Here is a 27,856-nt window from a genome sequence, read left to right on the forward strand (position 1 = left end):
TAGAGTACCTCATGATAAGCTGTAGACCACACTATCTACCAAGAGAGTTTTCATTTATATTTTTGTAGCAGATTATTTACCACCACAAACCAATGCTGGCACTTAGACCGCACTCAACGAGATGTATAAGGCCAGCAGGAGAGTGGCAGCATCCAGCGGATGGAATGAGCTGGCGCTCCGCACCCTATTCCGAAGAGGATTGCGTGAGGAGATCCAGACGGAGTTGGCGTGCCGAGATGACACCCTCTCCTTGGACGCACTTATCATGATGGCCGTCCTTCTGGATAACCTTCTGCGGGAGCGTCAGCACCACCATCACCTCTCTACCTCCTTCGTTGACCAATCTTAGTCAGAGCCTGAACCCATGGAGGTAGGTTCCACGTGCCTCCCCGAGGCTGAGCGACACAGTCGGAGACAGCTGGGTCTCTGTCCCTATTGCGGACAGGAGGGGCACCAGCTTCAACAGTGTCCTATATGTCTTCACTATTATTCTACAATGTAGAAAATAGTAAAAATAAAGAAAAACCATTGAATGAGTAGGTGTGTCGAAACTTTTGACTGGTACAGTATATATACAGTGGGGAGAACAAGTATTTGATACACTGCCGATTTTGCAGGTTTTCCTACTTACAAAGCATGTAGAGGTCTGTAATTTTTATCATAGGTACACTTCAACTGTGAGAGACGGAATCTAAAACAAAAATCCAGAAAATCACATTGTATGATTTTTAAGTACTTAATTAGCATTTTATTGCATGACATAAGTATTTGATCACCTACCAACCAGTAAGAATTCCGTCTCTCACAGACCTGTTAGTTTTTCTTTAAGAAGCCCTCCTGTTCTCCACTCATTACCTGTATTAACTGCACCTGTTTGAACTCGTTACCTGTATAAAAGACACCTGTCCACACACTCAATCAAAGACTCCAACCTCTCCACAATGGCCAAGACCAGAGAGCTGTGTAAGGACATCAGGGATAAAATTGTAGACCTGCACAAGGCTGGAATGGGCTACATGATAATAGGCAAGCAGCTTGGTGAGAAGGCAACAACTGTTGGCGCAATTATTAGAAAATGGAAGAAGTTCAAGATGACGGTCAATCACCCTCTGTCTGGGGCTCCATGCAAGATCTCACCTCGTGGGGCATGATCATGAGGAAGGTGAGGGATCAGCCCAGAACTACACGGCAGGACCTGGTCAATGACCTGAAGAGAGCTGGGACACAGTCTCAAAGAAAACCATTAGTAACACACTACGCCGTCATGGATTAAAATCCTGCAGCGCACGCAAGGTCCCCCTGCTCAAGCCAGCGCATGTCCAGGCCCGTCTGAAGTTTGCCAATGACCATCTGGATGATCCAGAGGAGGAATGGGAGAAGGTAATGTGGTCTGATGAGACAAAAATAGAGCTTTTTGGTCTAAACTCCACTTGCCGTGTTTGGAGGAAGAAGAAGGATGAGTACAATCCCAAGAACACCATCCCAACCATGAAGCATGGAGGTGAAAACATCATTCTTTGGGGATGCTTTTCTGCAAAGGGGACAGAACGACTGCACCGTATTGAGGGGAGGATGGATGGGGCCATGTATCGCGAGATCTTGGCCAACAACCTCCTTCCCTCAGTAAGAGCATTGAAGATGGGTCGTGGCTGGGTCTTCCAGCATGACAACGACCCGAAACACACAGCCAGGGCAACTAAGGAGTGGCTCCGTAAGAAGCATCTGAAGGTCCTGGAGTGGCCTAGCCAGTCTCCAGACCTGAATCCAATAGAACATCTTTGGAGGGAGCTGAAAGTCCGTATTGCCCAGCGACAGCCCCAAAACCTGAAGGATCTGGAGAATGTCTGTATGGAGGAGTGGGCTAAAATCCCTGCTGCAGTGTGTGCAAACCTGGTCAAGACCCTCAGGAAACGTATGATCTCTGTAATTGCAAACAAAGGTTTCTGTACCAAATATTAAGTTCTGCTTTTCTGATGTATCAAATACTTATGTCATGCAATAAAATGCAAATTCATTACTTAAAAATCATACAATGTGATTTTCTGGATTTTAGATTCCGTCTCTCAAACAGGTGCAGTTAATACAGGTAATGAGTGGAGAACAGGAGGGCTTCTTAAAGAAAAACTAACAGGTCTGTGAGAGCCGGAATTCTTACTGGTTGGTAGGTGATCAAATACTTATGTCATGCAATAAAATGCAAATTAATTACTTAAAAATCATACAATGTGATTTTCTGGATTTTTGTTTTAGATTCCGTCTCTCACAGTTGAAGTGTACCTATGATAAAAATGACAGACCTCTACATTCTTTGTAAGTAGGACAACCTGCAAAATCGGCAGTGTATCAAATACTTGTTCTCCCCACTGTATATATATACACTACCGGTCAAAGGTTTTAGAACAACTAAAAAATATATAAATCAGTTTGATGGACATAAAATCAGTTTGATGGAAATCTGGATACTGTCAGACCTTATTTTCCGATATAAATAGTGAAAGATCAAAGAACAAAACAAATATATATATACACTACCGGTCAAAAGTTTTAGAACACCTACTCATTCAAGGGTTTTTCTTTATTTTTACTATTTTTGTAGAATAATAGTTAAGACATCAAAACTATGAAATAACACATATGGAATCATGTAGTAACCCACATTTTTTTAAACAAATCCAAATATATTTTATACTTCAGATTCTTCAAATAGCCACCCTTTGCCTTCATTACAGCTTTGCACACTCTTGGCATTCTCTCAACCAGCTTCACCTGGAATGCTTTTCCAACAGTCTTGAAGGAGTTCCCACATATGCTGAGCACTTGTTGGCTGCTTTTCCTTCACTCTGCGGTACGACTCATCCCAAACCATCTCAATTTGGTTGAGGTCGGGGGATTGTAGAGGCCAGGTCATCTGATACAGCACTCCATCACTCTCTTCCTTGGTAAAATAGCCCTTACACAGCGTGGAGGTGTGTTGGGTCATTGTCCTGTTAAAAAACAAATGATAGTCCCACTAAGCGCAAACCAGATGGGATGGCGTATTGCTGCAGAATGCTGTGGTAGCTATGCTGGTTAAGTGTGCCTTGAATTCTAAATAAATCACAGACAGTGTCACCAGCAAAGCACCCCCACACCATAACACCTCCTCCTCCATGCTTTACGGTGGGAAATACACATGTGGAGATCATCCGTTCACCTATACCACGTCTCACAAAGACACGGCGGTTGGAACCAAAAATCTCAAATTTTGACTCCAGACCAAAGGACACATTTCCACCGTTCTAATGTCCATTGCTCGTGTTTCTTGGCCCAAGCAAGTCTCTTCTTCTTATTGGTGTCCTTTAGTAGTGGTTTCTTTGCAGCAATTAGACCATGTAGGCCTGATTCACACAGTCTCCTTTGAACAGTTGATGTTGAGATGTGTCTGTTACTTGAACTCTGTGAAGCATTTATTTGGGCTGCAATTTCTGAGGCTGGTAACTGTAATGAACTTATCCTCTGCAGCAGAGGTAACTCTGGGTCTTCCATTCTTGTAGGGGTCCTCATGAGAGCCAGTTTCATCATAGCGCTTGATGGTTTTTGCGACTGCACTTGAAGAAACTTTCAAAGTTCTTGAAATGTTCCGTATTGACTGACCTTCATGTCTTAAAGTAAGGATGGAATGTTGTTTCTCTTTGCTTATTTGAGCTGTTCTTGCCATCATATAGACTTGGTCTTTTACCAAATAGGGCTATCTTCTGTATCCCCCCCCCCCCCACCTTGTCACAACACAGCTGATTGGCTCAAACGCATTAAGAAGGAAAGAAATTCCACAAATTAACTTTTAAGAAGGCACATCTGTTAATTGAAATGCATTCCAGGTGACTACCTCATGAAGCTGGTTGAGAGAATGCCAACAGTGTGCAAAGCTGTCATCAAGGCAAAGGGTGGCTATTTGAAGAATCTCAAACATAAAATTTATTTAGATTTGTTTAACACTTTTTTAGTTACTACACGATTCCATATGTGTTATTTCATAGCTTTGATGTCTTCACTATTATTCTACAAAAATAGTAAAAATAAAGAAAAACCCTTGACCGGTAGTGTATATACAGTGCCCTCCACTATTATTGGCACCCCTGTTTAAGATGTGGTCGAGGACTTCCAAAAATTCTCCTTTTTTTTTTAAACAACATAGAACCCAAATGCAAAAAAAGAGAAAAATCCAACCTTTTATTTACTTTGGTGGTAAAAAAAAAAAATCACACATTTAGAAAAAAAATTAACTTGAAATCATGTGTCCCACAATTATTGGCACCCCTAACAATTCCGCTGAAAATGTTAATTGATTTTTTTAAAAATATATTTTTCTGTAGATGCTAAAGTTGGTCAGGGTATCTAGGAACTTTTAATTAGTAATTCATGACTTCCTGTTTCCCTGGGGTATAAATATGACGTGACACAGAGGCCTAATTCTCTTACCCATTTGTCAACATGGCAAAGACAAGAGAACACACCATTCAAGTAAGGCAGATTTGTGTCGACCTTCATAAGTCAGGCAATGGCTACAAGAAAATAGCCACTCGCCTTAACTTGCCCGTATCTACAGTCAGAGGAATCATTAAGAAGTTTAAAACAACTGGAACAGTGACAAACAAGGCTGGAAGAGGTCCCAAGTTTATCTTGCCACAACGCACAGTGAGGAGGATGGTAAGAGAAGTAAAAAAAAGTCCTAAGCTCACTGTCACAGAATTGCATCAAAGAGTGGCATCTTGGGGTCACAAAGTCTCCAAAACAACCATCAGACGCTCTCTACATGCCAACAAGCTGTTTGGGAGGCATGCAAGGAAAAAGCCTTTTCTCACTAACACTCACAAACGTAAACGTCTGGAGTTTGCTAAGCGGCACTGGGACTTCAACTGGGATCGTGTGCTTTGGTCAGATGAGACTAAGATTGAGCTTATTGGCAACAAACACTCTAAGTGGGTCTGGCGTAAAACAAAAGATGAGTATGCCGAAAAGCACCTCATGCCCAACGTGAAGTATGGTGGAGGATCTGTGATGCTGTGGGCCTGTTTCTCTTCCAAAGGCCCTGGGAACCTTGTTAGGGTGCATGGCATTATGAACGCTTTGAACTACCAGGACATTTTAAATAAAAACCTGATGGCCTCTGCCAGAAAGCTGAAGATGGGTCGTCATTGGGTCTTTCAGCAGGATAATGATCCAAAACATGTGGCAAAATCTACACAAAAATGGTTCAGCAGTCACAAACTCAAGGTCCTCCCATGGCCATCTCAGTCCCCAGACCTCAACCCAATCGAAAACCTGTGGGGCGAGCTAAAGAGGAGAGTGCATAAGAGAGGACCCAGGACACTGGATGATCTAGAAAGATTGTGCAAAGAATGGTCAAAGATCCCTCTCTCTGTGTTCTCCAATCTTGTGAAATGTTATAGGAGGAGATTAAGTGCTGTCTTGTTGGCAAAAGGGGGTTGTACAAAGTATTAACATCAGGGGTGCCAATAATTGTGGGACACATGATTTCAAGTATTTTTTTTCTAAATGTGTGATATTTTTTTTTACACCAAAGTAATGTACTTAAATAAAAGGTTGGATTTTTCTCTTTTTTTGCATTTGGGTTCTATGTTGTTTAAAAAAAAAAGAGAATTTTTGGAAGTCCTCGACCACATCTTAAACAGGGGTGCCAATAATTGTGGAGGGCAATGTATATATATTTGTTTTGTTCTTTGATGTTTCACTACTTATATCAGAAAATAAGGTCTGACAGTATCCAGATTTCCATCAAACTGATTTTATGTGAATGAATTCATATTGTATAAAAAGTTAATGTAGACATAGAAACAGCAAAGTCCCTACTGTCACCAGCAAACAGCCAAATATTTTAGAAAATGGTAAGATTCAAATGCATTTGACAAACTATGCACATTAATGCAATATAAATGTTTTATAGATAATTTTGATAGACTGACCAATTATGTGATGCTATGTCGTGTGATAAATGATGCACATAATGTAGAGGAAATTATCCTTGACAATTCATCACTCTTCTCTCAATCTCATTCTTAATGAGATCTCACGAGTGTATATGTGTTGCCAGAGCTTCAGGATGACTTCCATCATAAACTGTGCAAGTTGAAAATGAAATGTATTATACTTTACTATATTAAAGTATACATTATTTATACTTTATTATATTATACTCTCATAATTTAATCTTTAACCTCTTGAGAATGTTCTCTCAAACATTGCAATTTCACATACATACAGTATGTTTTGTGTATTTGGAGAAAGAAAACTGGGCTTTTGCAGGAAGTAATGAGATGTCACTACTAATATAAAGAAGGGGTAAATGTGCATATATATTTGTTCGCACTAAAGCTTCTTTGAAAACGTGTTGGTTGAGGGAGAATGAGTATGCACAGATTGCTGTTGGGATTTTGGCTCCAAAGTCAAAATGTCACTTAAAAGTTTTGGTCATTATGGTCTAAAATAGTCCCTCATTTTTCTCAAACTATCTCAAGAGATTCCACAACCAAGATGCATTACTGACTGGCAGATTTATCCAATACACCATCAAGGCTGCATCTCTGTACATTTTGCCATAAATAAGACACATTTTAGTACAATCCAGAGACAAAAGTGAATTCACATTCAGTAGCTTAGCCCTTTACGTTTTCTGTACTGACTTTCTTACAAGTACTGTGGTCACAGTTAACATATAACAACAAAAGATCTGAACAAAAAATAAATAAACATTATCTTAAATAACACAAACAGTTGGAAAATGTAAAGTAATACACAATAATCACATATCTAATTTCATATATTAAAAATGGTGTGATTTGCTGCAATCTCATATGCTTATTTACCAGACTTGCAAACAGCTACAGTAATGTTATTATTGGACATTGAGAGCCCTTTATCAGAATACGGATCTCCGTTCAAGTTCTTCGCAAGTTAACCTAACAGATTGTGTGACTGGAACTAACAGCTTTATACATTCAGTATTTACAAGGAGATTTTCCTAGGGGATATCTTAACCAAAAAATAAAAAATAAACTTTAATTGTATTTAAAGTAAGACATTTGTAAGTATATTTTGTTATGTAATTTGATTAGTGTGTCTGGGCAAGGCCTCCCAATTTCCAATGATTAGGTTTCACAAGTCTGGCAGAAGTAGTAAGTGGTAAGAAATTGTCGATTGGCGCACATACACCCTTTTTAACATTAGAAATCAAATGAGCAATACAGAAAAATAAGTGAAATATTGCCTCAGACACAAAATGAATTTATCAAAAGTTAACCGCTTTTAGATGGAAAATGTATACAGTGCCTTGCAAAAGTATTCATCCCCCTTGGCATTTTTCCTATTTTGTTGCATTACAACCTGTAATTTAAATGGATTTTTATTTGGATTTCATGTAATGGACATACACAAAATAGTCCAAATTGGTGAAGTGAAATGAAAAAAATAAACTTGTTTAAAAAAATTATGAAATATAAATAACAGAAAAGTGGTGCGTGCATACAGTGGGGAGAACAAGTATTTGATACACTGCCGATTTTGCAGGTTTTCCTACTTACAAAGCATGTAGAGGTCTGTAATTTTTATCATAGGTACACTTCAACTGTGAGAGACGGAATCTAGAAAATCACATTGTATGATTTTTAAGTAATTAATTTGCATTTTATTGCATGACATAAGTATGTGATACATCAGAAAAGCAGAACTTAATATTTGGTACAGAAACCTTTGTTTGCAATTACAGAGATCATACGTTTCCTGTGGGTCTTGACCAGGTTTGCACACACTGCAGCAGGGATTTTAGCCCACTCCTCCATACAGACATTCTCCAGATCCTTCAGGTTTCGGGGCTGTCGCTGGGCAATACAGACTTTCAGCTCCCTCCAAAGATGTTCTATTGGGTTCAGGTCTGGAGATTGGCTAGGCCACTCCAGGACCTTGAGATGCTTCTTACGGAGCCACTCCTTAGTTGCCCTGGCTGTGTGTTTCGGGTCGTTGTCATGCTGGAAGACCCAGCCACGACCCATCGTCAATGCTCTTACTGAGGGAAGGACGTTGTTGGCCAAGATCTCACGATACATGGCCCCATCCATCCTCCCCTCAATACGGTGCAGTCGTCCTGTCCCCTTTGCAGAAAAGCATCCCCAAAGAATGATGTTTCCACCTCCATGCTTCACGGTTGGGATGGTGTTCTTGAGGTTGTACTCATCCTTCTTCTTCCTCCAAACACGGCAAGTGGAGTTTAGACCAAAAAGCTCTATTTTTGTCTCATCAGACCACATTACCGTCTCCCATTCCTCCTCTGGATCATCCAGATGGTCATTGGCAAACTTCAGACGGGCCTGGACATGCGCTGGCTTGAGCAGGGGGACCTTGCGTGCGCTGCAGGATTTTAATCCATGACAGCGTAGTGTGTTACTAATAATTTTCTTTGAGACTGTGGTCCCAGCTCTCTTCAGGTCATTGACCAGGTCCTGCCGTGTAGTTCTGGGCTGATCCCTCACCTTCCTCATGATCATTGATGCCCCACGAGGTGAGATCTTGCATGGAGCCCCAGACCGAGAGTGATTGACCGTCATCTTGAACTTCTTCCATTTTCTAAGAAATGCGCCAACAGTTGTTGCTTTCTCACCAAGCTGCTTGCCTATTGTCCTGTAGCCCATCCCAGCCTTGTGCAGGTCTACAATTTTATCCCTGATGTCCTTACACAGCTCTCTGGTCTTGGCCATTGTGGAGAGGTTGGAGTCTGTTTGATTGAGTGTGTGGACAGGTGTCTTTTATACAGGTAACGAGTTCAAACAGGTGCAGTTAATACAGGTAATGAGTGGAGAACAGGAGGGCTTCTTAAAGAAAAACTAACAGGTCTGTGAGAGCCGGAATTCTTACTGGTTGGTAGGTGATCAAACACTTATGTCATGCAATAAATTTCATACAATGTGATTTTCTGGATTTTTCTCTCACAGTTGAAGTGTACCTATGATAAAAAATTACAGACCTCTACATGCTTTGTAAGTAGGAAAACCTGCAAAATCGGCAGTCTATCAAATACTTGTTCTCCCCACTGTATGTATTCACCCCTTTTGCTATGAAGCCCCTAAATAAGATCTGGTGCAACCAATTACCTTCAGAAGTCACATAATTAGTTAGATTGTACACAGGTGGACTTTATTTAAGTGCCACATGATCTCAGTATATATCAACCTGTTCTGAAAGGCCCCAGAGTCTGCAACACCACTAAGCAAGGGTCATCACCAAGCAAGCGGCACCATGAAGACCAATGAGCTCTCCAAACAGGTCAGGGAGAAAGTTGTGGAGAAGTACAGATCAGGGTTGGGTTATAAAAAAATATCAGAAACTTTGAACATCCCACGGAGCACCAATAAATCCATTATACATTTTTTTTTAAAGAATATGGCACCACAACAAACCTGCCAAGAGAGGGCCACCCACCAAAACTAACGGATCAGGCCTAAGAGGGCATTAATCAGAGAGGCAACAAAGAGACCAAAGATAACCCTGAAGGAGCTGCAAAGCACCACAGCAGAGATTGGAGTATCTGTCCATAGGACCACTTTAAGCTGTACACTCCACAGAGCTGGGCTTTACGGAAGAGTGGCCAGAAAAAGCCATTGCTTAAAGAACAAAATAAGCAAACACGTTTGGTGTTCGCCAAAAGGCATGTGGGAGACTCCCCAAACATATGGAAGAAGGTACTCTGGTCAGATGAGACTAAAACTGAGCTTTTTGGCCATCAAGGGAAAAAACGCTATGTCTGGTGCAAACCCAACACCTCTCATCACCCCAAGAACACCATCCCCACAGTGAAGCGTGAGGATGTTTTTAATCGGCAGGGACTGGGAAACTGATCAGAATTGAAGGAATGATAGACGGTGCTAAATACAGGGAAATTCTTGAGGGAAACCTGTTTCACTCTTCCAGAGATTTGAGACTTGGACAGAGGTTCACCTTCCAGCAGGGCAATGACCCTAAACATACTGCTAAAGCAACACTCGAGGGGTTTAAGGGGAAACATTTAAATGTCTTGGAATGGCCTAGTCAAAGCCCAGACCTCAATCCAATTGAGAATCTGTGGTATGACTTAAAGATTGCTGTACACCAGCGGAACCCATCCAACTTGAAGGAGCTGGTGCAGTTTTGCCTTGAAGAATGGGCAAAAATCCCAGTGGCTAGATGTGCCAAGCTTACAGAGACATACCCCAAGAGACTTGCAGCTGTAATTGCTGCAAAAGGTGGCTCTGCAAAGTATTGACTTTGGAGGGGGGGTTTGAATAGTTATGCATACTCAAGTTTTCTGTTGTTTTTGCCTTATTTCTTGTTTGTTTCACAATAAAAAATATTTTGCATCTTCAAATGATACAAACCCCCCAACAATCCATTTTAATTCCAGGTTGTAAGGCAACAAAATAGGAAAAATGCCAAGGGGGGATGAATACTTTCGCAAGCCACTGTATCACTGTAACCCAACAACAATTAACCTTTGTCCCCACACAGCAGGTGAATCAAAATTCTCTTTTGATTAACGGCATTCACCCAGTGAATCAATTCTCATCTGTATATTAGTAATAATCCACTGTATTAACAAAGCATTGACTGCATTTCAATATATTCCTCCAGAGTAAAAAAAAGTATATATACATATATGCCTAAAAGTATGCATATTACTTTAGGGTATGAAGACCTACTGTGTACCCTATGGCAGAAAGTGGGAGGAAACTATGGCTTGCTATCAGCATGGAGCACATCTATATATAATCTACAAAGGGAATCCATTAAACTCAGTTAATTAAAGAGCCGGCTGGAAAGCATATCGACAAAGTCCCTGTGCTGATAATGTGGTCACTGTATTGATTGAAGTGCATGGAGGACTATTGGAAATACAGTATAATGCAACTGGCATAAAGCACTACAGAGAGACGATGGTCAATAGAAGCACTTACTACTCTACGGAAACAAAACAAACAATAACACATGAAAAAATTAATGAATACAAATCCAATTTCAAGGGACTTACAGTATACCTTCACAATTACGCTTTTGACACATTTAAATTAAATAATTCACTCATTTACCTTTCATGTTCAGCCCTGCTCAATAAACACCACAACAGACTTCAGTAGAACCCACCAACCCATCAAAATATCATAATCTTACTAAATAAGTTTTGTTTTAGTCCATAGAGAAAATATATTGCTTTCCAAATGGTGAATGCCGCAGTCCTAGAACTCCAGTGCAGGGGACAGTACACATTCACACCTACTCCTTCGCGGTGTAGTAGGGCATCCAGAAGTCAACGAGGACAGTATCAGGACCACCCATTATCATAGTCTTTGCCCTTTGGCCCTTCTCCTTAACCCCTCTTCCTGGAAGCTGAGAGCCCTCGGAGACGTGAGGTCCCTAGGGCCTGCTGGAGCTGCGGCTCTGCTCCATGGTGGTGAAGAAGAGGCAAATAGCGGCGGTGAGCAGCGTGTGCATGGACTCATACAGCAGCTTGGGCGAGAAGACGCTCCAGATGTAGAGGTGGTAGCGCAGGGCCGTGACCAGCACCACGTAGGCTACTGCAGGTACGGAGCGCAACAGGGCCAAGCAGTAGCAACCATGGCCGACCGCCACTGAACTCCTGGAGAGAAGAGGAGAGATAGAGGGGGATATGGGAGGGTGAAGAGATACAATGGGAGAGAAGGGAGATAAATTGATTAGCATCTTATTTGGTTGTCAGAACAATGGAAAAACAGATGCCACGAGCAGTCAAAACAACAAATGTGCACCTGACAAAAATAAATAAATACTGCATGGGACATCACAGAATTGGAGGTTTGCATCTCATAGGTCACATTTGAATATCATGTGTACATTTAACCTCCACATCTAAAGTACTTGATAGAAAACAAATGCTATTGAACCCAGGCCTGGACTCATAGACAGAGCATATTGCAATTCTCTCAGCTTTGAGGCACATGCTTTCAATCAGCATTTCTTCCTGAGGACTTGTATCTTGTCTGTCTCAATGCTTACGGTTGCGTTAGCCTACCATCGACTCCTACATGAAGGTTGCCTTAGTACCTCTGAAAAGAACGTGATCTCATTGTCTATTCAGATAGGGCTGGATTGATGCCAGCGCATGTAGGAAGTATAGGATATGCCCTTCAACGACAGCCTTTCAATTCAAATGAAAGGCAGAAATGGTAGGAGAACAAGTTGCACACTCTTCAAAGGGCTTCCCACAGTCTTTGTTCATTTCTCTTTCAAAACAATCGGAAATACAGAGAAGTGTGTACAAGCTGCTTGCACACACTGTCTCCTCACACTCTTTTTTCAACATTCGTTCTCTTTCACACAAGTACACATGTTCACACAAGTACACGTGCACAAACCTTCACCCACACACACACACGCACAAACATATACACCCATTTACACACAGCATCCGAAAGCTCCTACGTCTGTATAGAGCCACAGCTCATTCCATATTCAGAATGGGATACTGCAGCCAGGTAATCGCAAAGCTCTGGGGGAGGAAGTTATCCCTCCCAAACAGGGATAACTGCTGCACTGAAGCAGTGGGTGGTAGTTGTAGAAAACCCTTACAGTCCATCTCCTGAACACTATCACTACAACACTTCCATCTAGTCCACTTCCTGTTTGCTGTGAGTGTCTGCCTGTCTTCAGTGTGGCAATAAAGTGTGAATTGTATCCCTGTGTCCTACTGGTCATTTCTTTCTTCTTACTGGGACACCTACAGTATATCTAAACCGGCACCTCTATCGGAGACCACCACATGGTGGCGCTCTTTATCATGCTCCTTCGAGCCGGACCATTAGTGACAGGATGCAGTTCATGCCGCATGCCATGCCCCAGACCAGGCGCACAAGCCGGCGTCAACAGAAGGACTGGGGTGTCCAGCAGATCGAGGCCATGAAGAGGCCCCCCATGTGGATACTGTCCTCCTACCGCAACATTGCTACAGTCCAGCACTCACCAGCTCCACAACCTCCGCCTGGTTACTGGCAGCACCCCAACACCTGGCCTGCACCTCTAGTCCCTGAGTACCACAGGATTGACCAACTGTATCCTGTGTACCAGGCAGTGCAGCAGCCTTGAACGGCTTGGGTGCCACGGCCACTGGTCCATTCACCACTCACACGTGTCAAGTGGCGACCGGCCCGCCAGCCAATTCAGCTGCCACCCGGACTCCAGCATGTCCAGTGGTCACAAGCACCCCAAGAGGTTCTTCAGCCAGTGCTCTCGCCAGCTCCTCGGCATGTCAGGCACACATATTCACCAGGACTCAAGTACGTCCAGACAGCTCCGCAGCACCCTGCACTCCAGCAAACCATGCGGCCCCCAATGTACCAGTCCGCCCAGCAGCTGCCAGAGTTAGAGCATACCACCAAGACCGATGCAACGACGGGCATCCATTCACACACCCAGGCCAGTCCTCGAGCCACATGGTGGCGCTCTTTTTCAGTAGTGCAATTTAGGGTAGGTGTTGAATCAAAAGGTGTGTGTGGGATTGTTTCCGTGTGTGTTCGCATAATCAGTGAGAGTCCCTACACAAGCCTCCCTGTAGGTGCCAACATAAATGACTGTACTCAGCGACACACACTGAAAGTGTCTGTCTCTCTCTCTCACAAACCATGATCAATGCACATAGCGCACGCACAAACACCGTTGCATTTTTTGGAAGAGGAAAAGTTTTAAAACAAGTCTGGAACTGCACTGGCTGATGTTTTATCTCAAACCTCTTTAGTTCAAAAACCATATCGTTTTATATCAACTAACATTGACATTTGTAGCATCTACTCTGACAATGACAATGCTAGATGAACAGCTAATCAATGGGTTTAGAACCTAAACATTATCAAGTACTAAATACATTTTAAACTGTGTGTCATCTGCATAGGCGTGGAAGTCGGCACAATGTTCAGAAATTATTTTGCTTAGTGGGAGCCATGTATTAGGAAAGAAGTGGAGCAACAATCGATCCCCATGGAACACCGGTAATACCAGTACAGCCATGTATAAGGAAAAGTGGACCAAGAATCAGTCCCTGCGGGATTTAAGTAATATGTGGTCTCTAACACTAACAGCAATGTTGTGTTGTATATACAGTACCAGTCAAAAGTTTGGACACACCTACTCATTCAAAGATTTTTATTTATTTTTTACTATTTTCTACATTGGAGAATAATAGTGAAAACATCAAAACTATTAAATAACACATATGGAATTGTGTAGTAACCAAAAGTGTTAAACAAATCAAAATATAGTTTTGGTAGCCACCCTTTGCCTTGATGACAGCTTTGCACACTCTTGGCATTCTCTGAACCAGCTTCATGAGGTAGTCACCTGGAATGCATTTCAATTAACAGGTGTGCCTTGTTAAAAGTTCATTTGTGTAATTTCTTTCCTTCTTAATGCGTTTGAGCCAATCAGTGGTGTTGTGACAAAGTAGGGGTGTTATACAGAAGATAGCCCTATTTGGTAAAAGACCAAGTCCATATTATGGCAAGAACAGCTCAAATAAGCAAAGAGAAACGACATTCCTTCATTACTTTCAGACATGAAGGTCAGTCGAAAAAAACATTAAGCGCTATGATGAAACTGGCTCTCATGAGGACCGCCACAGGAAAGGAAGACCCAGAGTTACCTCCACTACTAAAAGGACACAAATAAGAAGAAGAGACTTGCTTGGGCCAAGAAAAACGAGCAACGGACATTGGACCGGTGGAAATCTGTCCTTTGGTCTGATGAGTCCAAATTAGAGATTTTTGGTTCCAACCGCCGTGTCTTTATGAGACGCTGAGTAGGTGAACAGATGATCTCCGCATGTGTGGTTCCCACCGTGAATCATGGAGGAGGATGTGTTATGGTGTCGGGGTGCTTTGCTGGTGACACTGTCAGTGATTTATTTAGAATTCAAGGCACACTTAACCAGCATAGCTACCACAGCATTCTGCAGCGATACGCCATCCCATCTGGTTTGCGCTTAGTGGGACTATCATTTGTTTTTCAACAGGACAATGACCAAAAACACACCTCCAGGCTTTTTAAGGGCTATTTGACCAAGGAGAGCGATGGAGTGCCGCATCAGACGACCTGGCCTCCACAATCACCCGACCTCAACCCAATTGAGATGGTTTGGGATGAGTTGGACCGCAGAGTGAAGGAAAAGCAGTCAGCATATGTGGGAACTCCTTCAAGACTGTTAGAAAAGCATTCCTCATGAAGCTGGTTGAGAGAATGCCAAGAGTGTGCAAAGCTGTCATCAAGGCAAAGGGTGGCTACTTTGAAGAATCTAAAATATAACATATATTTTGATTTGTTTCACACTTTTTTGGTTACTACATGATTCCATATGTGTTATTTCATAGTTTTGATGTCTTCACTATTATTCTACAATGTCAAAAATAGTAAAAATAAAGAAAAACCCTTCAATGAGTAGGTGTTCTAAAACTTTTGACCGGTAGTGTATATATACAGTGGGGAGAACAAGTATTTGATACACTGCCGATTTTGCAGGTTTTCCTACTTACAAAGCATGTAGAGGTCTGTAATTTTTATCATAGGTACACTTAAACTGTGAGAGACGGAATCTAAAATCCAGAAAATCACATTGTATGATTTTTAAGTAATTAATTTGCATTTTATTGCATGACATAAGTATTTGATACATCAGAAAAGCAGAACTTAATATTTGGTACAGAAACCTTTGTTTGCAATTACAGAGATCATACATTTCCTGTAGGTCTTGACCAGGTATGCACACACTGCAGCAGGGATTTTGGCCCACTCCACCATACAGAACTTCTCCAGATCCTTCAGGTTTCGGGGCTGTCGCTGGGCAATACGGACTATCAGCTCCCTCCAAAGATTTTCTATTGGGTTCAGGTCTGGAGACTGGCTAGGCCACTCCAGGACCTTGAGATGCTTCTTACGGAGCCACTCCTTAGTTGCCCTGGCTGTGTGTTTCGGGGTCGTTGTCATGCTGGAAGACCCAGCCACGACTCCATCTTCAATGCTCTTACTGAGGGAAGGACGTTGTTGGCCAAGATCTCACGATACATGGCCCCATCCATCCTCCCCTCAATACGGTGCAGTCGTCCTGTCCCCTTTGCAGAAAAGCATCCCCAAAGAATGATGTTTCCACCTCCATGCTTCACGGTTGGGATGGTGTTCTTGGGGTTGTACTCATCCTTCTTCTTCCTCCAAACACGGCGAGTGGAGTTTAGACCAAAAAGCTCTATTTTTGTCTCATCAGACCACATGACCTTCTCCCATTCCTCCTCTGGATCATCCAGATGGTCATTGGCCTGGACATGCGCTGGCTTGAGCAGGGGGACCTTGCGTGCGCTGCAGGATTTGAATCCATGACGGCGTAGTGTGTTACTAATGGTTTTCTTTGAGACTGTGGTCCCAGCTCTCTTCAGGTCATTGACCAGGTCCTGCCTTGTAGTTCTGGGCTGATCCCTCACCTTCCTCATGATCATTTATGCCCCACGAGGTGAGATCTTGCATGGAGCCCCAGACAGAGAGTGATTGACCGTCATCTTGAACTTCTTCCATTTTCTAATAATTGCGCCAACAGTTGTTGCCTTCTCACCAAGCTGCTTGCCTGTTGTCCTGTAGCCCATCCCAGCCTTGTGCAGGTCTACAACTGTATCCCTGATGTCCTTACACAGCTCTCTGGTCTTGGCCATTGTGGAGAGGTTGGAGTCTGTTTGATTGAGTGTGTGGACAGGTGTCTTTTATACAGGTAACGAGTTCAAACAGGTGCAGTTAATACAGGTAATGAGTGGAGAACAGGAGGGCTTCTTAAAGAAAAACTAACAGGTCTGTGAGAGCCGGAATTCTTACTGGTTGGTAGGTGATCAAATACTTATGTCATGCAATAAAATGCAAATTAATTACTTAAAAATCATACAATGTGATTTTCTGGATTTTTGTTTTAGATTCCGTCTCTCACAGTTGAAGTGTACCTATGATAAAAATTACAGACCTCTACATGCTTTGTAAGTAGGAAAACCTGCAAAATCGTCAGTGTATCAAATACTTGTTCTCCCCACTGTACTTGTTCAAGAGTTTTTCTTTATTTTTACTATGTTCTATAGCGTTGACTGCATTGGGAATGTGTGTCCTCAGCTGTGTCTTCTGTCCGCCAAGACATACAGTACACAGCTGGTATAGAAAACCAGAAAAAATTAATCATAAAATGTTGTTGGGATGCAGAACAGACCACATTACTCATACATGGGGTCGGATGAATCAGATATGTAATTAATCAAGGGATTCAGATTTTTTTCCTCAAAGTCAGTGGCTGTTGGCCTATGGCAGTTCTAGTGTTAATGTCATGTCCTAGGCAAAGGTCTCTAGCTACCTGAAGAGGTAGTAATTGAAGGGCATCCCCTCTTTGGAAATAAGATCAGGCATTAGTAATGCGCTTTCACGCCTGTCCCACACCCTCTCCCTTTACTTCCTGTCCTCCTCTTGGGCTGGCTTTAGTATTCATCTGGTGCACTCCCTCTATCCTGACCCTATCCTCCAGGGAGCAGGATTAAAGAGGGATGACTGCCTGTAAAGGAGTGTGGGATACAGCATGTGCGTTAAGGGATACCACCTCTAGATCTCTGGAGCTAAAGAAGTTGAATTTACTGATCTTTCGAGAATTGGCCCCTTTTGACACTCAGAAACACAGCCCTGGCAATGTGTTTGCACAATCTATTTTCCAATTGGGTGCAGTCTGCACAGATTTTACACGGACATACAGTGCCTTAAGAAAGAATTCACACCTCTTGCAGCCATCGTTTTCATCAATTATTGAAACGCTGATGTGTGTTGAGAGAAGGAGGCCCCCATGTTGGACTGGGCTTTACGCTCTACTTTGATTGCAGTATGGAGCTAGTTATCACTCACCCTAATTGGAATTAGATGCCAGTAACAAAGAGGCTTAGAGGAGCTTAATGATGAAAAACAACTTCCACCCACAAACAGCTCTTTGATTTCATCTGCATCCCATCCCTTTTTTCCATTCCATAACTTAGCTTACAGTGCTCTTTAACACACAATCTGTGATGCATAGTGTATTGTCTATACATTCAAGATGCGGGGTAGCACACTTTGCTCATTTATTAATAATATTTTAATTTTAAGTTATTTACATTTTTACATTTTAGTCATTTAGCAGACGCTCTTATCCAGAGCGACTTACAGTTAGTGAGTGCATACATTTTTCATACTGTATGCTCTTTGAATTGTGATCTAGGTGACTAACCTTTTGCCGGAATCGTATGAATTAATGAGACAATCAATTAGAGGCGCAAGCATTAAAACGTTGTACAAAATGTTCCAAACAATCTCTTTCATCTTTGACAAATAACATCCAGGGGTAGCTAGCTGCGCTGCTGTTTTGATTCCATAATAAATTGGCACGTGGCCAAGACATCGTCATCATCACATTATGATCATGTCCCAATATTTACACACTGCAGTTTCATGCTAGACGGGAGGAATATATAGTGTCCTCTGTCCGGTATGGTCGTGCTCAATTCAATTTCCATGAATTAATTAAAATTCCATAACTGGACTGTTTCGCCAGCCTCTTGTTTTTGGGATAATCAATGTTGTGAGTATATGGACATCCTAAATCATCAATTTCAAGGCTTTCCACGTTATACTGGAATAATAAGTCATTTGAAAAATCTTGCCAAATCTTCTACTTTATCATCAGTCTGCTACAGTAAGACAAACACAAGATTACCAAGATAAACACATGGTTAGCTGGTTCCCGGGCTGTTGTGAATCAGTGTAGGTCGGAATGAATTAACTTCTGAATGAATGAATCATCACTAATGACACTCGCTGGTGTACAGTATCTGACCTTTTCTCTGAGCTGAGGTAGCAGACGAGGTGGGCAGCCCAGAGCAGCGGCCCGGCGTACGTGCTGAGGACAGTGAGGAAGACAGCCGGGGCTTCTACGTAGCTCTCCAGTCCCACGAAGCCCACCGAGATGTCCACCGTGGCTATGCTGTTGGAGTTCCCCTACAGACAGACAAACAACAGCCAAACAGAAGACGTACGTTTTATTAAGCTTCATTTTCACAACTAACCTTAGTAACTAAGTAGACAAAGTAGCAAAGTAATGTCGCTTAAGGAGCTTAGTTAGCTAAAGTACATAAATACTTAGTTAGGTAACGTGGCAAACTAAGTTAGCTAACCTCGCTAACTGCACCTGACTTAACCTTGGGTAAATTAATATATGAAGATTGCACAATACACTCAATATTAACTTTTGAAAGAAGTCAAAAGCTGATGTGAATAAAATGTGTCAGTCTCCTGCATGCTCCTTCACTTCGCAGGTAGCTAGCTATTCAGAGCTCGCTGTCTGTCACCTCTCTGGCCTTGTAAGGGTTGCAGTGACTGGGTGAAAACTCCCTTCCCCTCCACCTAATATCTCCTCCTCCCTACTCTCTTTGGCCCAGTCTCTCATTCTCCTTTCTATTTCCATTTCCTGACGAGGGCTCAGGAGTGACACAGATGTGATAGAAGAGCTCTCGGCGACTGCAGTGGGAGCTGAATTAATTCACTGGCTGATGAAGGCCACTAGCTCCCCTCTCTCTCGCCTGGATGTGTATGTGTGTGTGTGAAAGGGCCCGTTCTGTCAAAGAGCATGACAACGCCACCCTCCAACGGACAAACCCAACACCATATTTGAGTGGATCATGTACAGTGCCTTCAGAAAGTATTCACACCCGTTTACTTTTTCCACATTTTGCTGTGTTACAGCCTACATTTTACATTTACATCATTTAGCAGACGCTAAATTTAATAAATTGAGATTTTGTGTCACCAGCCAACACACAATACCCCATAATGTAAAAGTTGAATTGTTTTATAATTGTTTACAAATTAATTAAAAATGAAAAGCTGAAATGTCTTGAGTCAATAAGTATTCAACCCCTTTGTTATGGCAAGCCTAAATAAGTTTAGGAGTAAAAATGCGCTTAACAAGTCACATAATAAGTTGCATGGACTCACTTTGCAAAAGTAGTGTATGATTTTTGAATGACTACCTCATCTCTGTAGCCCGCAGATACAATTATTGGTAAGGTCCCTCAGTCGAGCAGTGACTTTCAAACACAGATTCTACCAAAAAAGACCAGGGATGTTTTCCAATACATCGCAAAGAAGCGCACCTGTTGTTGGTAAATTTGTAAAAATAAAAAAAGCAGACATTGAATATCCCTTTGAGCATGGTGAAGTTATTAGTTACACTTTGGATAGTGTATCAATACACCAAGTCATTAGAAGGATACAGGCGTCCTTCCTAACTCAGTTGCCGGAGAGGAAGGAAACCACTCAGGGATTTCACCATTAGGCCAATGGTGATTTTAAAACAGTTAAATAGTTTAATGGCTGTGATAGGAGAAAACTGAGGATGGATCAACAACATTGTAGTTAGTCCACAATACTAACCTAATTGACAGAGTGAAAATAAGGAAACCTGTACAGAATAAAAATATTCCAAAACATGCATCCTGTTTGCAATAAGGCACTTAAGTAAATCTGCAAAAAATTTGGTAATGAAATTAACTTTATATCCTAAATACAAAGTGTTATGTTTGGGGTAAATCCAACACAACACATTATTGAGTACCACTCTCTATATTTTCAAGTATAGTGGTGGCTGCGTCATGTTATGGGTATGCTTGTAATCGTTAAGAACTGGGGAGTTTTTCTGGATAAAAAAAATCCTGGAGATAAACCTGATTCAGTCTGGTTTCCACCAGACATTGGGAGATGAATTCACCTTCAGCAGGACAATAACCTAAAACACAAGGCCAAATACACACTGGAGTTGTTTACCAAGATGACATTGAATGTTCCTGAGTGGCCTAGTTATAGTTTTGAATTAAATCGGCTTGAAAATCTATGGCAAGACTTGAAAATGGCTGTCTAGCAATGATCAAAAATCAACTTGACAGATCTTGAAGAATTCAAAAAAGATTGTGCAAATATTGTACAATCCAGGTGTGCAAAACCCTTAGAGACTTACCCAGAAAGACTCACAGCTGTAATAGCTGTCAAAGGTGATTCTAACATGTATCGACTCAGGGGGTTGAATACTTATGTAATAAAGATATATTAGTTTTTTAAGAATTTTTCTTCCACTTTGACATTACAGAGTATTTGGTGTAGATCGTTGACCAAAAAATGACAATTAAATCAATTTTAATCCCACCTTGTAAAACAAAAAAATGCGTAAAAGTCAAGGGGTGTGATTAATTTCTGAAGTCACTGTATGTTCAAAGGTTCCACATAGCCGACCATGGACCGGCTACAATCGGAGTCTTAGGACATTGGGCTGTCCAGCTCGGCCTACAGTAGGACTGGGTTACAGTTTTATTGAGACTAACCAAATATTTGTCGACAACTTCTTTTTCCTTACGAAAACTAATAACAATAACGAAATGAGATGCCATGAAAAAAAGAAAACTAACAAATACGTTTTCATTTTAGTTGACGAAAATGTGACAAGACGAGAATTCCACGTGAGACTAATGGACATTCAATTTGACATGAAGCTCCTATTAATCTGTTTTGTCCAATCATAAGCATGCATTCCTTTGCAGAATATTTAATGCAATCCTCTCATTGGCAGAAATAACGTATTTCAGTTGCGCGGTCTGATCGAGCTGATCTGCCCGGCTCTCGCACAGAGCTCCAGGGCGGTCACAATCTTTTGAACGGATGCCAGGACACTTCAATTGTAACTAACCAAAACTTTCATGTAGGCTATTTTTGCCTTGATCACATCAGAAGCTCTATTTTCCCATGTGCTCTGTTATTTATCTGTGTTGCCACGCTCGCGGTACGCAAATGTGAGTGCAGTTGTTTTTTCCCCGATTGGAAATATTAATGCTATTTGCGGAATATTAGGAGTACAGTAATATTTATATATATAGTAGTTCTGAAAGTAGCTCTCACGAGCCAAAAGTGGTCCCCGAAAATTGCATACTATGTCACAGCAAAATACTTAATAGTCGCCAAAGTTTCAAAGCATGTCTTTAAAGAGCCATTGAAAACATAAATTGGCAAGTGTGTTTTTCTGTTGCTCATTAGAAAAACGAAATTTAGAGAGCTGTTCATGTGTCTCCCTAATTTTCATACTGGTAGGCTTTTTGGTGATTATTTACAGATAAATTATGAACACATTAGATGAAGATGGTGAATCCATATTTTGGACCAGAGTGAGGCTACCACTCCACTAGCCTACCTACTGTTCCTGCAGTGAGGAGGATTCACCATCTTCATCTAATGTGCTCATAATTTATCTGCAAATTAGGGAGACACATGAACAGCTCTCTAATTCGGTAGGCTACTGACAAGTCACTCACTTTAAAATCACTGTCTGGCAAGTCCTGATGCACTTTATATCAAAAATAAAAACAAATAAATAGCCTATGTGCCACCACTCCGTGGCTGCATGTGAAACAAGGCAGGGTCCAATGTTAACTTTTTTTTCTCACTGGCTCAGTTGGGCAAAAATCTACTGGCCCAAACAGAATTTCTACTGGCACAGACATGGTGTAGTTCTTAAATGCATTGCCCTCATGCAGGGCCTATAGGTTGGCATGTGTTCTCTCTATATTCAGCTATTAATAGGCTACATTTGGTTAATATGATTTGTATTAAAAAGCTAAAGTAATATAATTTAGCAATGCAAGTCATTACTCTATTCTTTAGAATTGCATTGTATTAATTGCATTCATTTTTGTTTGTAAAGTATGTCATTTTGAGAAGATTTGAAAATAGGATGCTGCCACTTTATTGAGACAGAAGTTCCAAAAGAGATATCGATAGGGGTGAACGAATCCAGGATTTTTGGAGTAGACTCTTGTTCGACTCCCAAAACACACAAACAGCTGTGCACACACCACCTCATTATCGTCCCCTGTAGCTCAGTTGGTAGAGCATGGCGCTTGCAACACCAGGTTTGTGGGTTCGTTTTCCCACGGGGGGCCAGTGTGAAAATGTATGCACTCACTAACTGTATGTCGCTCTGGATAAGAGCGTCTGCTAAATGACTAAAATGTAAAATTATTGCAGAGTCCTACTAGGAACTAGAAAGACTAATTTTGCGTTCTAGGGAGGACTGGCATGAACATGATACTGCCCATTTGCAACTTATAAAAAGCCTATTGAATATAGAAGGTGATATGTAGGAACTATAATATTTTAGTGATATTTCTGCTGTGCGCAGCCTTGACAGATCCCATGGGATGTTGTGGCGCAATCTCTACACCAATAAGCCTATTCTTTGCCGTGTTGTAAAGCCCTATTCGTACGAGATTAGTATTACTAGAGACATTGGTTATGTAATTACTATCCAAGCATGTGCGTTATTCCCGAGGACAATTCGCACTGAATTCATTTTTTTCCAAACGGTCCCCTGTAATTCTTTTTTAAATTATTCAATTCACTTTTATGACAGAAGCCTGGAGTGGAAACATTTTTTCTAGGCGTGAAGATATTTCAACGTCATGGCTAGACGATAATAGGCTACACTGATAACTCGTGCTTGGCTGCCAAATGTATAGGTGTCCCGATAATATTTAAATTGAGGAAGTGTGATCATAATCATTATTTTAGGGATCCATGGTAGACGTTCCTCCTAATAAAAATGCCCCCCATCCTGCTGATTTGAGCTGCTGAACAGTATGTGCAACACTTGGATGAGAAAGTGAACTTGCAATTTCTAAAAAGATTAGCTCAGTGGGGAATCGGGGATGCCCTGCTTTGCGATCTATTGCCTAGGACATCAACAGCCAGGGTTTCATTAAATTATCTATAGGCACAATACATTTTATTGCACATTTAGGCCTAATTAAACGGACACATTTGGCGTTATTCAACTTCAATTCACTGGCACAATGTAGAATAGCTTAGCCATACTCACTGATAGCCTAATCTATAGTTTAATATACTTTTGGTGAATTTATGAAGTATTGCAAGGCAAGACATTGCGAAATACAGATGACCAAGAAATAGCCTATGCCACCGGCGTAGCGCAGTTTCTCTGGACTCTCCACAAAATCTGAGTTTGCCCCCACCCCCAAAAAAATAATCTCATGAGTCAGCCACCGATCGCTGTCCATGGTTCTGAAATTGCGACGTCTAAGTGGATGCCTATCGATAGGCTATTAGATTATGTGGTGCTAATGCTTGTAAGTAGCCTATAGCTTTGCTTTAATGGATACATGTTTATTTTTATTTGGTCGTCATTTTCTCATGTTAAGCCTAACATTTATGTTTCACGACGCTAAAGGCCTACTGTGTCGCAATGTTGCTACTGTATTTAAAATGCTGGCTGGCGGCAATAATGTACACTGAACAAAAATATAAACGCAACGTAACAATTTCAAAGATTTTACTAAGTTACAGTTCATATAAGGAAATCAGTTAATTGACATAAATTCATTAGGCCCTAATCTATGGATTTCACATGACTGGGAATAAAGATGTGCATCTGTTGGTCACAGATTCGTGGATCAGAAAACCAGTCAGTATCTGGTGTGGCCACCATTTGCCTCATGCAGCGCAACACATCTCCTTCACATAGAGTTGATCAGGCTGTTGATTGTGGCCTGTGGAATGTTGTCCCACTCCTCTTCAATGGCTGTGAGAAGTTGCTGAATATTGGCGGGAACTGGAACACGCTGTCGATCCAGAGCATCCCAAACATGCTCAATGGGTGACAAATCTGGTGAGTATGCAGTCCATGGAAGAACTGGGACATTTTCAGCTTCCAGGATTTGTGTACAGATCCTTATGACATAGGGCAAGGCATTATCATGCTGAAACATGAGGTGATGGCAGCGGATGAATAGCATGACAATGGGCCTCAAGATCTCATCACGGTATCTCTGTGCATTCAAATTGCAATCGATAAAAGGCAATTGTTTTCGTTGTCAATAGCTTATGCCTGCCTATACCATAACCCCACGGCCACCATGGGGCACTCTGTTCACAACGTTGACATCACCAAACCGCTCGCCCACATGATGGCATACTGGCTGCCATCTGCCCGGTAGAGTTGAAACCGGGATTCATCCGTGAAGAGCACACTTCTCCAGCTTGCCAGTGGCCATAGAAGGTGAGCATTTACCCACTGAAGTCGGTTAACAGCAGTCAGGTCAAGACTCTGGGGAGGACGACGAGCATGCAAATGAGCTTCCCTGAGACGGTTTTTAACAGTTTGTGCAGAAATTCTTCGGTTGTGCAAACTCAGTTTCATCAGCTGTCCGGGTGGCTGGTCTCAGACGATCCCGTAGGTGAAGAAGCCGGATTTGGATGTCCTTGGCTGGCATGGTTACACGTGGTCTGCAGTTGTGAGGCTGGTTGGATGTACTGCCAAATTCTCTAAAACTACGGCTTATGGTAGAGAAATGAACATTCATTTCTCTGTCAACAGCTCTGGTGGACATTCCTGCCGTCAGCATGCCACTTGTATGCTCCCTCAAAACTTGAGACATCTGTGGTATTGTGTTGTGTGACAAAACTGGACATTTTAGAGTGGCCTTTCATTGTCCCCAGCAAAAGGTGCACCTGTGTAATGATCATGCTGTTTAATCAGCTTACTTACATGCCACACCTGTCAGGTGGATGTATTATCTTGGCAAAGGAGAAATGCTCACCAACAGGGATGTAAACAAATTTGCACACATAATTTGAGAGAATTAAGCTTTTTGTGCTTATGGAACATTTCTGGGATATTTTATTTCAGTACAAAGCCAATATGAGGGTTTGCGCTCAGGCTAGAATGAAAGGCGGCCAGTGCGTGGGAGAGAAAATATCTGTAGAGTTCAAAAAGTACTCTTATTCAAAACCATGAAAAGGAATAACCTTTTATTTCAGCTCATGAAACATGGGACCAACACTTTACATGTTGCGTTCATATTTTTGTTCAGTGTATTTTCTTGTCCAGTAATTAAAGTGGGAAATTCAAAAATTGTAGATTATAAAATGCATTTTCGGTGCAAAAGCATACTAATCAGTAACCAATATAATTGTTTTGAATATATTCTGTCCTGTAGACCTATAGCCTACCTTAGCCGTCTTTGCACTCTCTCGCAGCTTGGATAGAACGTTTGTGCCTGCTAGCCTATTTATAGCTACACTACATGACCAAAAGTATGTGGACACCTGCTCATCGAACATCTCAATCCAAAATCATGGGCATTAATATGGAGTTGGTCCCCTTTTGCTGCTATAACAGCCCCCACTCTTCTGAGAAGGTTTTACACTAGATGTTGGAACAATGCTGCGGGGACTTTCTTCCATTCAGCCACAAGAGCATTAGTCAGCTGGGTTTTCTGGGAGAGGAGGAGGAGGAGGGCCGGCACTCTCACTAGAGGAACTGTCACTATTGTTGAGAAGAGGAAGAAGGAGGAGCAAGGCCACTGTCATTACCGTGCCCGGGCAATAAGGTCTCTGTCGAGACTGGGAGAATAGCTAGCTGATGTGGTTATCTTCGGTAATTTGGCATGATCTTGATCAGATAAAGCTTTTTTGCTGCATTTTTCACTTGGCCTTGCCTTTTGTTTATCCATGTTGAACAACGCACTCACTCTCCCTCCGAGTCTGACCTGATTTAGATAACTTTTTTTAACTTGATAACAAATTAGGAGGCTGAGGTAGGCTGCCGCTGGCGTCGCTGAGAAATAGGCTAATTAGATGCATGACAACTATACTGTCTGTCTGACTCACCTACTACCCATGTAGAATGGACAACACAAACACTTTGCTTGCTACATGTGGAAATTTTAAAAGGAGTGTTACTGTCAAAATGTATTTGACATAGGTGTGAGATGATGGGCGCATGGGCCCCCAGAGTTCGTGGGTCCCCCCTCCTTGCGGGGCTGCCAGGGTTTCCGCTACGCCAGTGGCCTATTGGCCCTCACTGCCTCACCTGCTCTTTCTATTCGCTATGAAAGATTTGAGTGTGTGTTCAGTCTTTGGTCTATCGCATGTAGAATAGCCTACTCATTGATAGCCCCTACTTTAGCGAACTTGCGAGACATTGCAAGATACAGCTTTTGATTACCGATGCACGGTTCTGACTGTCTGCCTGGTGGCCGAACTGCCTACCTATGCCTGGCTGTGCCCCTCCACCCTCTCTCCCTCACTACATCGCTCTTTCTTTGCTGTGAAAGATGCAAGAGTTCGTGTTCTCGGAAGTAGCCTACGGCAACCACTCAGTCTCCTCCGTTACAAAAATACTGAATCTTGGGAGTCAACAGGCAAGGAGTCATTATTTTGGAGTCGACTCTCCACCACTAGATGGCTAAAGCAGCTTTCTATCAACAGTAGCCAGCATATTGCTAGTGTGTTCACTATTGAAGATTTACTTTTGTGACTCACTTTGCCTAAAATAAATAAGCTCAGCGAGTAGATTGATGGGTGCTTCTTTTAACTCTGGACAGCTCGCGTGTGCTGTGTGAAGGCATCAACTCATGTACTGCTCAAGTGCTCGAGAAGTTATGACTCGCAGGAGCGTGGTTCTGCATGAATGAACGGCCAATCATATTGCTGAAATACAAATAGCATGGCATTTACCTGTGTAGTCTTCAATGGTTTTCAATGGTAGACTGTGACAGAGCAGATAAATGTTGAATTGGAATGCAAAAGTGTGCTGAAAAGTTACTGGCCCGACAGAGGAGATCCACTAGCCCGACCGACACATTTTCTATTGGCCCCGGGCCAGCAGGCCATAGAAAGAATCTAAATGAATGTGCCAGGAAACAATAGGCTAAGTGGATTT

The 27,856-nt window shown here is 42.0% G+C and overlaps 1 protein-coding gene across 1 annotated transcript in view; it reads right to left on the reverse strand.

The window, feature by feature from the left end:
- Positions 1–10,439: 10,439 nt before the first annotated feature.
- Positions 10,440–27,856, reverse strand: part of LOC121535278 (GPI ethanolamine phosphate transferase 2-like) — a 128,628-nt gene continuing 111,211 nt past the window's right edge. The window contains exons 13-14 of the mRNA XM_041842169.2: positions 18,914–19,074; positions 10,440–11,656 (exon numbers count right to left, since the gene is read on the reverse strand). Coding sequence (XP_041698103.2) covers positions 11,434–11,656; positions 18,914–19,074 — 384 coding nt within the window. The 3' untranslated portion in view covers positions 10,440–11,433. The remainder of the gene's footprint in view (positions 11,657–18,913; positions 19,075–27,856) is intronic.

Source organism: Coregonus clupeaformis, chromosome 2 (genome assembly GCF_020615455.1).
Source record: "Coregonus clupeaformis isolate EN_2021a chromosome 2, ASM2061545v1, whole genome shotgun sequence".
In the NCBI taxonomy this organism is placed as follows: domain Eukaryota; kingdom Metazoa; phylum Chordata; class Actinopteri; order Salmoniformes; family Salmonidae; genus Coregonus; species Coregonus clupeaformis.